Below are 14,013 nucleotides of genomic sequence, written 5' to 3'. Positions count from 1 at the left end.
TACGGGCAATTTAGAGTCATCAATTAACCTTACATTTGCACGTCTTTGGACTGTGAGAGGAAGCAGGAGAACCCGGAGAGAACCCACGCAGACATGGGGAGAACATGCAAACTCCACACAGAAGTCCAGCCCAGATTCTAACCAGGAACCCTCTCGCTGTAAGGCGACAGTGCTAACCACCACACCAATAGCCCAACTGCATTATGAGGTTTTTTGTTTTGGACAACGCTCTAATCCTTTCACATTATGTTCATTTTGCACTAAAGTTGTTGATAAAATGACATTATACAATAACACTCATATAAAATACTCATTATTTCACATTTCACACAGGATTGTACGAAAAAGTTCTTTCCCATGTGGTTATTTCATATAGACTATTTGTTAAACTAACAGAAAACATATATGGTATTATTTATCATTATCGGGATATGAAAGTATCCAGTATTTTCATTGACTTTGAATAAAAATCTGCTGCACTGATCAAAACAGGTTTAGGGCCTTTGGTGCCTTTGGTTGTTCATCCCAGTTAAACTTTTGTGCTGCATATTATGATGAAACTCTTGTACATCAACTAGAGACAAGGGAAGTGGATAATCAGAAGGCAAAGAAAATGAGCAAAAGATTCATTTGAGTAAGAGTTTATACCGTACTCAGCAACTTTGTTTAAGTCCTCTTCCCTCTCGAAGGTTCTTTCTTCTCTCTTGTCTAATCCCTTTTATAGAACAGAGACAGCCTGACGGGCCTGGGGTTGGGGGGAAGCACTTCTACTTAAAGAAAGCGCCCGGGCAAATTTGGGGCTGGTGGTAATTATTTGGGCCTCATTATGGGATCACGTTTCCCCAAGTCATTCTCTGTGGTAACCGTTACTGGATATGGGCCTGACACTGTCAATAAAGCGGGGGGAAAGATGACACGCCTTTTGTTTTGACAGGACCAAAGCAGTAATGCCTCCTGTTCGTTTGCATTTGCAAAGAGAGGAGAGGCGAGGGGCTCAGAGTCTACTTTTTCCAGATGCTGTGACAGAGAAAGACCCTCTGCCCGACTCCCCTGGCACCGGGCGATCCGGCGTCACTGTCGTATCAGCCTTTCATGTAAATCTACTTAGTGCAGGGTCATGAGATACAAGGCTTTTTGATTGAAGAGTGTGGTATGAGGAATCTATATCTGTGTCATCTGTGGCACAGAGAGCTGGACCACAGTGTGTGTGTAGACGCCAGCGCTGCTTGAATATTGGTCCAAGAACGGATATGACATTTGAGAAAAAGGCTCAGTGCCCCAGCTTTCAGCGCCCCCCTGAAGTAACCGCTAAGACTAAGACACACACTCCTGCACCCAGCACTGAGTGACTCACTCCCTGCAGGACCACAGAGGGACTTTTTGTGCCAGTGGATCAGCAGACACACACTCATGCACACGTATGTTCACATGCAAGCACATGCTCAGGTGCCTCTAGCAACGAGTAGCTGCGCTCTCATTCATTAACCTACGCTCTTACACAAACTCTCACACAGCACTTTTATTTTGGTGGCAGGAAATGGAGCAATGGGTCAGTGTCTCAGCCCGTTCTGTCACCTCAGGGTCCCCTCATCCCTTCACAAATACACACACTAGGACAAATCTCAGCGGGGGGCAAACAGTAAGTGTTGCCCAGTAACCCGGGCAACCAGATTCAGATCTCTTTCAACTATTACATGCGGTCTTGTTGCTACTTTTGGCAAGTGCTTTCCCTGCACTTCAAACAAACATTTGCCCTTGTTATAGAATCTTCTGCCAAGCTGAATGAGAGGAGGCTTTGATTTACACCTCAGAGACAGATATAGAATCATTAATATAAGTCGGGAGCGAGGCCAAATCTCCTTCTGTGTGCCTGTGAGAGACAGAATAAAAACAGAAATTTACATGCAATACTGGGTTTTACATTACGGAATAAAGGCATCTAAAACCGCAGGGCAGTTATTATACAAATACTGAATGTCAACTTTGGCAACCAAAATCTGAAGCCTGGTCACAATTTTTTAAAGTCACAGCTAGGCCCTTTTGCAGCACACTCTGACTCCTTTCTCACTTTAACAGCCTGCATGGAAGGTTTTAACCCTGTGTAATAGTGAGGGCACTCTAAGGGGTCTGTCAGTGCACAGAGCAGGTGTGTGTGTTAATGTTGGAGGTTCAAGAGACTGCGAGAGACAATGAAATGAAGAGCCCAGACGTGCATGGCTCACTAAGGAAGTGGGTCAGTCAGAACCCAGGTAATAGACCGTTGTAGTGTGTGTGAGTGCGTGTGTGTGTCTGCAAGCTTGCATGTGGCAGGGTTGATTGAATTCTTCCCTGATATGCACTAACCTGACAGGCTTTCCAGGCCTCACTCCCGTCCTCATTTTTAACGTGTGATAGAATAATCATACTGATGTATTTCTTTCATTTCCCACTCAACCACTCTGCTTCGTTTTGATCATTTTGCATACAACATTTCATCCAATAGTTCTTGGGAAGCCCTGCGACCTGAGCAGCTGCTAATTGAGCGGTGGAGCTCGATGAGAGGTGCAAGCTCTTTTTGCCCCCCTCTAACAAACACTGACATAACTGCTTGGGCCTGGTTCCCTGCTGGCAGCAGATGAACAAGAAAGCTCTCTTGCTGATTATTGGCAGATGAAAAAAGGAGATCCGCAGGGCTAAGCGAGGGGAAAAAATATTATTGACTTCTCACCGCAGCTACTATTTATTCTCCCCTTTTTCTGTCCATGTATTTGTTTTTGAGGCTGTGAGATTCTTGCCTCGGAATATTTTTGGGGTAGTCTTTGATTGAGCTGGAAAGGAATGCCTTTAATCGTGGCTACAAAGGAGCCGAGGGACATGTCCCCGTCAGTTCTGCAACAGATCGAGACAGATGAGAAGGAGGCGGCGGCACAGAGGAGCGAGCATTGTTAACAGTCTGTGGGGAGCTGTTTGCGTGCCTTGTTGTTTCTAGTTCCTGTGAAATAGAGACTCAGTGATTTGGTTTCCCAGGCCCTTTTTCTCCGGGCCTTACAAAAACCAACCAACTAAGACGTTTCAGTCTGTCCTGGTTTGCCATTTATAGTCCAGGGGCAGCTTGTTTCTAAGTGGTAGATGGCACCAATGGTGGCACATGGAGAGTGTTCACAGCCATCTGATTGTAAGTGGTGTGGGCACATCTAAAATAGAAGATAATGCTTAGCCTTGTCAACGATGCAAAACATAGACACTGTGACCATGGAGGTGGTTGCCCTCAGAACCTCAGAGAGCCAGAGGAAACTAAAACCAGCCGCTCCTTCTGAGCCTGTTTGGCTCAGCTTTGGGATTATTATCTGCTTTATTAGGTATGATTGCATAGCTCCGTGCATCAACATGTTGAATATCACAGCAAGATCCAAACATGACCACGTAAGCCTAAAGATTGAAAATAAGCGTTGTAATTGCACGGTAAAATTGGATTCTGTGTTTTGAAAGCAGTTCGTTTTTTGACTTTTCCCACAAACCCTACAGCAAAAACAAAAAGAGGAGCAGAGGTCATGGCATCAGTGAAGTAGTGTCATTAAAGGATATTTTTTTATTTCTTTCTTTTTTCTTTGTTAAGGGCCAAGTTCAACTGTAGGCCTCTAATTTGGGCCTAGTAAATGTGGACTGGTAGAGGCAGCTGGCAGGGCAGTATGCAGGCCAGGCCAGGGGTTCATGCTGTAAACAGTCGTAGCTGCCTGGCTTCCTCAACAGGGGCTTCCATTCAGGCAACATGCAAGGGTGGGGAAACATTAGGCAGGGCAAAATCTTCGACATTCATTCTATACTTCACCTTTAACTCTAACTAGAGTGTTTCTGGGATGATTTAGTGTCTTTGAGTACTTGTAACTCTGTCTTCAGTACTCATTGCAGCAGTGGTTCCCAACCTTTTGTCTGACGTACCCTCACATCCCTATCAGATGAGCTCAAGCACCCTGTCAATGACTCCACCCGTCACGTTCCAAATGTTTTCATCTCAGTGGATTTGAAAGTTACAGAAGCCAAGAACAGCTGTCCTAACAGTTATTTATTAAATACCGTTATCTTGAGATCACAAGTTAATGATATTGTTATCTTGAAAAAAACAGCTTTGAAAACAAAAGCTTGTTTCCTCTTATTACTAATATTTATCTGTGATCAGAAATTCAAACGGACTAGTTTGAGCTTACGCTGACTCGGTGAAGTTATAGAGAGAGACACGTGTGATTAGGTCTGGTTTTCAAAATAAGGTGGAAACAAAGAGTATATAGAAAATGCACATAAAATAAGATTGGCTGGATTATATTCACAAGAAGTATAAAACATGTTACCTGTGTCCAAAAAAATATACCACTAAATTATTAGGAAAGTCTGTTTGTTTTGTCTGATTTTTGGTTTCCTGGGCGGAAAAAATAAAACGATATGATATGTTTGAGTTGAGGACATCTCTGACTGCATACAGATACAAAATCAAGCATTTTTACCGAGTCCATTTAGAGATACTCCAATGTCACATCAGACTGATCTGGATCGCTTAAATGCATTTAACATGAATGTCTGTATATGTAGGTGGACTACAGTTGGAGCTTCGGGTGATTTGACTGCAGTGCACGACGGCATATCACTCATCATCTCTGATGAACATTATAACAATAAGAGAAAATAATCTTGTGTTTCCTCATCATGACGAGTTAATTATCTCATTTTCTCGAGACAATGGCATGATTAACTTGTGATCTCAAGATAACTGCGTCAAAAAAATTGCGAACACGGCAGTTCTCGGCTTCCGTAGCAAGTGGATGTTGAGTAGAATTCATACAAGTGAATGGTCCATGTTTCGGTGAGTTTTGTCGAGTTTGCATTCATACCATGTCCACTTTAGCTAACTATTTTGACTCCTTTGCTCGCTTGATAAATAGTTTCCTTGCACTTTTAATCATAATGTGTGCTTTAAGGTGTTACAACTGACTTTTATTTTTCTCCTAAACACACATGTTTATATGTTTCTTTAATCACATTATAATTTATATTTTTTCGAATTTGCTCCATAACCTTTTCATATACACTCTGGCGACAGCACAACTCGCCCCCTGAGGTACAAGCACCCTGGCTAGCTCGTTTCCTGGCATTAACCCCCGTAGATATCATACACACAAGTTGCTTCCCTCCTACCTTCTTTTACCTCCACCCCAGTCCCCAAAGTCTGTTTCCTTTCTCCTCCTCTCTCCTTGTGACAGACATGCACCAGCCCTTAGCAGCACATTACGTCAATTCCCCTGGACTGGGGTGCCAGCTGTTGATGTCACCCTTGGGTCTTTTTAATTTAGGGATTTCCGCTGGGTGAGATGAGGGGGAGCCCCATGACCTCAGCCCACAGCCACATGAAGAGGCCCACCGGGGCAGAACCAATCCGGGACAGGCCCATACAGGGCAGGGCAGGGTGGGACCGCTCTGCTGGGGTGTGGGCACATCGGGCTGATCCGTGAGCTGTAACAAGGACATCGAGGAGCCCTGTTGGTGCCCTCGTTGATGTCATGCGAGGAAATCAGTGACACGCTGGGGTGTTTTAGCAGCGGTCTGCTCCCTTTTCGACTGCCGTGCAATTCCTCGTACCCGTGACAGCATGTCTGCGACTTGCAAATTTGATCCCTTGAGCTCTTAAATGCAGCCTTTCAGCAGCTACGAATTTCCTCCCTTTCAGAGGGGATCAAATGTTCCTACCAGAGACTATCTCTCGTTCTTTCAGTCCTCAAGGCTTTAAGTGGGAGTGAACATTGCCATCCGTGTAATTGATTTTGTAGGGTGCCAAAGTATTTCCTCCTGATATCAACTATGAACGGTTTAGTGAGGACGCCTTCATTTAGAACATAAAAGCTTCTATCAAGTGCAACTGTCCACGCTGTCGTTAATGAGGTCCCATACTATAGGTTACATGTGTTTTTGTTATATCTGGAAAAATGTATTGGATAAACTGTGTGATTTTCACAAAAGTATTGAAAAGGACAGAGGTTAGTGTTATCTGTCTTACTGGTTTACTAGTTTTTCCCCCCACTTCCACCAACCCACATCTGAGGATGAACATCTTTACTGTGAAATACAATTATTGTTTTAGAAATTCTCTTTTCCTCTGTTAACTACTTTGGTCACAACTGTGTCTTGTCCTGGTCACTGGTATGTGGGATTCATATTAAATTGTTCAGTTTTTAAATTAGTCTAAAAAGTGTGATTTCCATGTCTTTTTTTAATATAAAGCAGGCCGAGGTGCTTTGTTTTTATACAGTCTAAGATATAAATACTGTGAAAGTATAAAAACACTCAAACCACAGAGAAATGCACACAGTCCATATTCAGAAACTGTGTCTATAAATGAGACGTCAGGACTTCTGTACGGTTGTGATGTCACAGCTATATTATATTTAGGTAGAAAATGCAACTACAGTGCAGTTACAGTCATTCCCCGTCTGCAATGACAGTGCAGAGATGCAGAGAGTGTGGACGTGGAAGACCCAGAAATGCTGACCAATCAGAGAAGACTGGGCTTTTTCAGGAGGGAGGCTTAAAGAGACAGGCCTTTCAGACAGAGAGTGAATACAGGTTTATCAAGACAGACAATATGAGATAAATAACGATTCTTTCTTTAATATTATAGCATGTAAAGATAGTCGAAACCCAAAAAATAAGTGTGAACCTGAAAATGAATATGGAACCTTAAATCTCGGGAGCTGTTGCTCGGTGCAGTGAACATTAATGTATTCCTCTCAACCAGAAACATGGTGACATCTGTGCTGCTTTAAATCTCATATTTTATCAGTGATTATTTTCTTTTCCTCATATAAGTTGATAACATATTCCTCTCTTTTTTTCAGTATCACCCTCTGTCTCTGTGCAACACAAGCGAGGATGAACGACAAGAGAGTGACTTCATCACCATTGTCAAACTGGAGCACAGGGTAACCCGCTGTCTTCCGCTGCTCGATAAGGTACAGATCACACACACACACACACACACACCGTTGAAAACGCTTCATGCCTTTTTCCAAGTTGAACGCTCTGAGAAACTCTCCTCTCTGTGACCCCTCCCCCCCCTCAGACATGGCAGCAGACAGATAGACCATCTTGCCATCTTGTCTTCTCTCCAGTTCCCCTTCCGCTCTTGGATTGAGACTTTAAAGAGAAGATGGTTTTAGAAGGAATTATTTGGCAGGAGCTTAATGTTTTGTTCGGGACAGTGATCTTTCAGAGTGAGGGCTTGGACAGAAGGGGGTGGGCTTAGCTCAGCGCTGCTATGTAGCAAGTGGCAGTGAGCCCTGGCTTTGGATGTAAGACTTTCAAGCCCCAGCTGTCACTGGTCCGATCCCAGCCAGCCAGCAAGCCGGCCAGCCAGAACCAGACACTCGGCGTTCTCCATTTCTGCTTCCCTCTAATATGAACGCAGCCAGAGCACCATAGATTCCACCCACAAAAGTTTAGATGTATGTGCAACTGCAATGGAGTTGACCCCTTGTGTTTAAGTATCCTACCATACACACACTGAATGGCATATTCTAACTTGAAAGTAGTGTGATTTAAAACAGTTGCTATTTTTTCCCCTTTTTTTTCAAGTGGTGACAAATTAGCAGGCAGGAGTATAGTTAGGCGACTGCCTTTTTTTAGCCTGTGTTTTCTTTTCCCCTAATTTAAAGCCATGTTTAGGAGCTGCCCGCCGTGGCGACAATGTAGAGACATTCCCACACTTCCCCGCTCCTTTCTTCCTCCTCCTGTTGCTCCTTCAGTGGGAACCAAGGCGAGCGGGCCAAAGAGGGGAAGAGGGGTGTCACTCAGGGCTGACTCCAGAAAACAGTTTTGATTAAAGCCTTAATGGCAACTCTATGTTGTCCCATAAACAAAACACGGGCGCCCCCCTCATGCAAAAGTCCCCTTAAACAAAAGGCTGTTGCTTCCGAGTGCTTTCTCCCTCGCTGCAGATGGCCTTTGAAATCAGGAGAAGTGAAGGAGCGAGGGGAGGGGAGTGGGATCTTTCTTGTTGTTTTGGTCGTCTGGAAAGTATGTGTTGCAATAAAGTCCACTCCAGCCACCTGCATCCTTGCTTTCTTAGCGAGATTCAAAGCTTTCGGTCGTCGTGGTGGATTTATTGGGGATTCATCATGCAGCTGTTGAGGAGCTTGCTCTCAGCCCTTTGAGGAGGATGAATCAGATGGTTTGGGATGTGCGGTGCCGGGTCAGCCATGGTCTCTGGATGGGACTTGTTTACAGTTTAGTCTGACTGTAACCCGCCCCACTGATCTATAGATACCTCAACGGCCACAGAGGGTTCGTGTTGCACCACACACACTCAGAATAGACTGTAAACCAAACAAAGTGACGTTCAGAACCTCGGAGGATAAAGTTTCATTGTTGTCCGTTGTTTTTATTTTGGTTTTCAGAGGCTCTTATCCTCACAGACATCATGGACCAGGCAGATTTCTCTGCTGATGTGCAGCGATCTGAGCTCTTCCCTTAGTTTATCCCTTAGGATGAATGTGCTGCACCTATGTTTTACAGTGAAGGACATCTTCAAAATGAAAATGGAAATATCCCACACTTTCTCCAGACACCCTCAATGAGTTGTGCATTTAACCATCGCCCTCTCCTGGTACATTCTGCACCACTGCCCACCTCTCACCCACACTCACATATTTGTATGAAATGAGCAGTTTTCAAAGTACTGCTACCTCAGTGAAAGTTTGAAGTAGAAGTCTTTGATACTCCTACAATGCCATATATTTTGAAAGGTTCATCACACACAAGAAGAATTTCCCAAAGAGAGATATATTCTGTAGGAAATAAGAATAAAGCACACATGATGAACAATAAATCACACTCCTTTTAAAATAAGTTCAAAGGCATAGCAAAGTGATTCTTCTCATTACAGCTATATTTTTTTAATTGAGTTATTAATTGTGATGGAGTCCAACATCTTATGAAACAGTGACGGTGCTACGAGAAAAATGTAATATCAGAAATATCCAAAGAGTATCCCGACATACTCTTTGTGCAGTTATTAAATAAGGGTCAGATGCAGCTCCCCCCCACTGCTCCAGTGGTTTTGCATCATTACACAACACAACACAAGCAGAGGCCACAGGCCTTCTCTGCCAGCATGTTGTGCTAGAAGTGATCCATCTGCCTTCCACTCGCCGGCCTGTCTTTTCTGTTTACACTAAAGCCTTGGAAAGGTTCTCAAGCTAAGTCACGGAGCAACACATGACTCAACAAGAAAGGCTTCGCAGCGGTGCCAGGAGGGCGACTCTGAACTCCACATGAGGCTCACTTTGCTCTGAATAAATGCTGTAATCTGTGCTTTTTTGAGACACTGAGCGAGCTGACTTCCTCCAAATGCAGATCTGTGAAACAACCATCAGTAAGAATCCACGGTTCTGTCAAAACAGCTTTTACAGTGATTGAGTCTTTGGTCCGTGTCTGAACTTGTTGACTCTCATAGAAAGCCTCGCTTATTGATTCTGCCCCTGTCAGATGAAAAGGGTTTTGGTCTGATTGTGCAGTAATCCTTTTTTTTTTTTTAACCAGGGTTTTCGCGCGTGCGTGCGTGCGTGCGTGCGTGCGTGCGTGCGTGCGTGCGTGTGTGTATGTGTGATGAACTTAGTGTAACTAAGTACATTTACTCCAGTACTGTATGTAAGTACAAATTTGCAGTATTACTTTACTTGAGTTTTGCTACTTTTTATACTCCACTACATTTATATCCCAGCTTTAATTACTAGTTACTTTGCAAATTTACATTGTGGATGGAAATTTCAACAAAAATAATAAATGATGATATATATTTAGAGGTTAAGCAACCCAGCAATATATAAAGTGACTCAGCACCTTTACCGGCTGCCCCATCAACACATCACTGATTATAATTCAGAAATATAATATATGTATAATACTGAAATAGTCCCTTCTATATCATGAGTACTTACTTTTGGTACTTTAAGTACAAGTTGATGCTAAACCTTTTACTCAAGTAAAACATATAATGCAGGACAGAACAGAGACATTTTCATCTGCTGTCCCTAAAATGAGCATGCCCATTTCATTATTATACAGAAGAAAAATAGGAATTAGAGAACTTAAAGGTTGAATATGTAGAATGAGCAGAACACTGCCATCTAGTGTCTCAAGATTGTAGTAACCACAACAAAAAATAATTCCAGCAGTCCTGTTGTCATGTTCGTCACACCCGGTCTAGTAGCCTACAGGAGACCGGAGCCTGTTTGAACCCGTCCCCTCCGGCAAATCGCACCATAAAAACAAGTATGGTAGAGGAGCTTGACCGACAGTTACAGTTACCGTTACAGCTAAGTGAAGATGAAAGTTAGCTTACCGATCAAGGAGAAACGTAGCCGTTTGGCCGTGTGTTTTAATGCCGTTTCTCTCCTTTATCTCAGTCCATGGAGTGAATGCTTGGCCTACACTGACTCTGGTTTTTGCCCGTCTCCGCTCACTCAGCTGCTGGGACAAATAAGCAGCTGCATTGGTAAACTCTATTTCACCCAGTGCCACCCGACAGTAGCTGCACCCAACAACAGACAAACCTGGCAACCAGCAACGCCCAACGCTATTGGCTGCTACCACGGAAACAGAACATGACAGAAATTAATTGTCAAACCCGTCAAAAAGATTTAAATATTAATTCAGACAAAATATTTTTTTAGCGCCCGTGGTTGTATTTTTTTTAAGCTTGTTTGAATGCAAAAAATAAAATGAAGGAGCTGAAAAAAAATAAAATTAGCTTGTGATCTACTACAATTTTAAATAAAGTACTTTTTTTCTTTCTTTTTTTAAAACTTTTCTCTTTTTCAAAGTTATTGGAGGTTAAAGCAAATGTACAAACGTTTATAGTTATATTTTACCCTTTTTACATTGTAATAAAAAGTATAACAGATAATTGTATTAATTGATGAATTCTATTGATGATGATGGCTCCACATATACTCCATATGTACTGTTTATACTTTGTTCAGCACAAGTCATGAAAACTAGTCCGAATGGGTAAATATGTCTTCTAGTGTGGCCTAAACGTTCAGGCCAGGAAGAGAAGTCCTAGTGAGAGGAAGTGGTTGAAAACAAGGGAAGAAGGAATAAATCAGGGCCCTCACGACAGTGTTTTTGTCTTCTTGTGTCAGATTATCTGTAGGGGGTGACAGTGACCTCAGGCTATTTCTGCCTGCTGTTTTTAGTAAAGACAGGGGCTGGAAATGCAATGGCAGCTGCCTTTGGCTTCTTTTCCTTCAGTAGCAGAGTCCAGCATCTCCAGTTCATCAGAGACAAGTCAAGCAGGAGGAACACAGGGGAACATCTGGAAAAAGGGGCATATTTCAGCTTTTGAGAGTAATGCAAAAAGCAGCAGGTACACAATGGACATTTGGCTAGTATGAAATGCATTAGTGTTAGCAGACTTCTGGGTTTCACTTTGATTTCTCTCCCAAGAAAATTCATTATATGCTTGTCTGTTCCAGACAGTTGCACGGTTGTCTTCAAAGGGACAAACTTTGACTACTTTCTATTAGTCAAAAGCTGGACTGTTTGCCAAAGGCCAGCAAGGGCCGTGCACCTCTGCACCAATGAATGTGCCTTAGGTTATTCTCTTTCACCTTTGAAGCATAGAGACACTGACACCTTGACATTCTTACTGTTTCCAGTATGAGATAAACTCTACACCACTGCATAAAAAGTTTGAAAACCCTAGTGGGCACATTTCAAAATCTGTTTTTCAGTCTTTGAGCAAAAGGTACCTTCCTTTCATATTCCTTCTGCTTCTCTGGAGATAGGTTTGCACTGTGACGATCATTTCAACAGCTTCAAAACTTATGTCGAAGGAGCTTTGGGCTTATCTTTACCCTATCTATCAAGCAGCAGTGTGGATGTTCCAAATATTTCTCCTGCTTTTAACTGTTCACTGACTCTGTTTTGCTTTGTCAGATCTGACACCGTCGTTCCTTCTCTTTTAAGAAACGATAAGACTCACTTACCACATTCCTCTGTTTGTGCCTGTTTGACCCTGATGACACTGTCTTTTCCCTCCCATTTCCTCTGTTGCTAAAGTTAGCCACTGTCTTAGCTCACCATCAATGTGAAGATATCTCAGTAGGAAGTACTTAGCTTTTAGTCCGGCAGCCTAATGACTGCCTTCTTTTCAGTCAGTGCACTCATTATGCTCATGATGTAATTTGAAGTTTGCCATTTATTCTGTATTTTGAAATAGACGCTGTTGTGACTGTATTTTCCTGAGCCAGCATCCTCTGTCTGTCGATCCTTTCACTACGATGCAGATATTAAAAAGAAAGCCACACTCCCAGGGTTTTTAATAAAGGCGAACAATTGGCACCTTTGTCAGGCCGTGCCCTTATCCACGGTCCTACACAAGCAGAATCATAACCCCCCAGCAAACAGTGTTAACAGCAGCTGTAGCCTCCTTTCTTCCTGTGGTGCTGTGACAGAATTGGTGCAGGTAATATTGGTATGCATTTGTTTGAACATGTGTCCATGACATGACATTTCAAGGTGTTTCTTAATTAATAGTAATGTTTTAAAACATTGTCAAAGTCATATGTGTTTTTTTTCCATAATAACATCTGTGTAAACTTCAGATGTGGCCTATCACCACAAAATCCAAGTAAATTAGATAGTTGATATATATAGTGTCTACCATATAGATGTTATATATAAGGGGGTTTATTTTATTTTTATTTTTTTTTAATTTAAAGCACTTTGGGCTGCATTTTTATATGTATGAAAGGTGCTATATAAATAAAGCTGATTTGAGTTGATCTATGATTTCGATTAAAATAGCTAAACTAATGCCTTAACTGCTGGTGATGCTAAAACTCACTTTTGTTGAATTTCAACGTAGATATAACTCCTAGAGTATTAAGCACCAAAGGTTAGTTCATCATTGTTGTGGGGATATTTCAGTAAGGTTTGGTATGGGACAACAGTTGTAATATATTGGGGTTTTTTTTGCCTTTTTCTTTTACTGGACTATCAGGATGGTTATATGCAGTTAAGTCCTGTCTCATGTCTAGCCAGCAGGTGTGGCTCTGCGTAGGGCAATGTTGGTCTGTTGGCTGGTCAGTCCACCACTTTGGCCCAGAAATTCTGACACAAAAAGTTTGCACATTCATGGTACCCAGAGGATGGATCCTAAAGAGTTTGATCATCTACCCCCAGCATGAGGCTCACATTCATGATTTTGTCAAAAATGTCTCTACATCTTTTGGTTAGATTGCCATATAGTTTGGTAGGTTACACACTTTCATGTTCCCCTCAGAATGAATTTTTAATACAGATAACTTTGATAATTCCTTTATTTTACTTGGTCAATAGCGTGTTGAAATTTCAATTCATCCAATACTTTGGTTTCTGACTAAATCAGCCTCAGTCATAATACCTAGCATCAGCATGTTGGCATTATCACTGGGAGCCTGCTGATGTTAGCGTTTAGCCCTCAAAGCCCTCCTATATAACTGCTTACATGGCTGAACACTTACATTTGATTTTAAGAAAGAGCAAAAATACTCATGGGGAATTTGTACGATATGTTAGGTCACTTCTTTCCGCTCTACTCTGCTTGTAGAGTTCATCAAAAATACTTAGGTGAAGAGATGAACTCAGGCAGAGTAAAATGTTGCCATCCAAAGTGTTAGCCGACAAAGTTTGAGATTGAAAATAAGTGGTCAGTGGTCATGGATGTCCGTGACACTGCTGTGTTAGAAGTCCAAGGACAGGAAAACAAGGTGATAAGTCTTCTGTTGTCATTACACAGGAGAGCGCATTCCCATGGCACACAGACAAAGAATATTTTGGACAAGGAAAAGTCTTGAGCAACAGGAATCTCATTCAGGTTCCAGTCCCCAAGACAAACCTCGGGTTGCTGCTTGTTGACCACAGCTTGTCTGAGATTTTCTGCCCATTAGGTACAGATAGTCGCTGTATTCATACGGTTGGTATCGGTGTCCTGTCTTAACCACCTGA

At 42.4% G+C, this 14,013-nt stretch overlaps 1 protein-coding gene across 2 annotated transcripts in view; it reads left to right on the top strand.

Annotated features, from left to right (window-relative positions):
• The window catches only part of rnf43 (ring finger protein 43), a gene marked incomplete at its 3' end in the record, with an annotated part of 87,502 nt that overhangs the window by 46,831 nt on the left and 26,658 nt on the right, over positions 1 to 14,013 (top strand). For both annotated transcript variants that reach the window (XM_083927432.1, XM_083927431.1), the window contains exon 2: positions 6,861 to 6,974. In XM_083927432.1, the coding sequence (XP_083783558.1) occupies positions 6,861 to 6,974 (114 nt within the window). The remainder of the gene's footprint in view (positions 1 to 6,860; positions 6,975 to 14,013) is intronic.

This window comes from Echiichthys vipera, assembly GCF_963691815.1.
Source record: "Echiichthys vipera genome assembly, chromosome: 14".
Classification (NCBI taxonomy): Eukaryota; Metazoa; Chordata; class Actinopteri; order Perciformes; family Trachinidae; genus Echiichthys; species Echiichthys vipera.
Note: the sequence above shows the minus strand (reverse complement) of the source record. Positions and strands in the feature narration are given on the sequence as shown.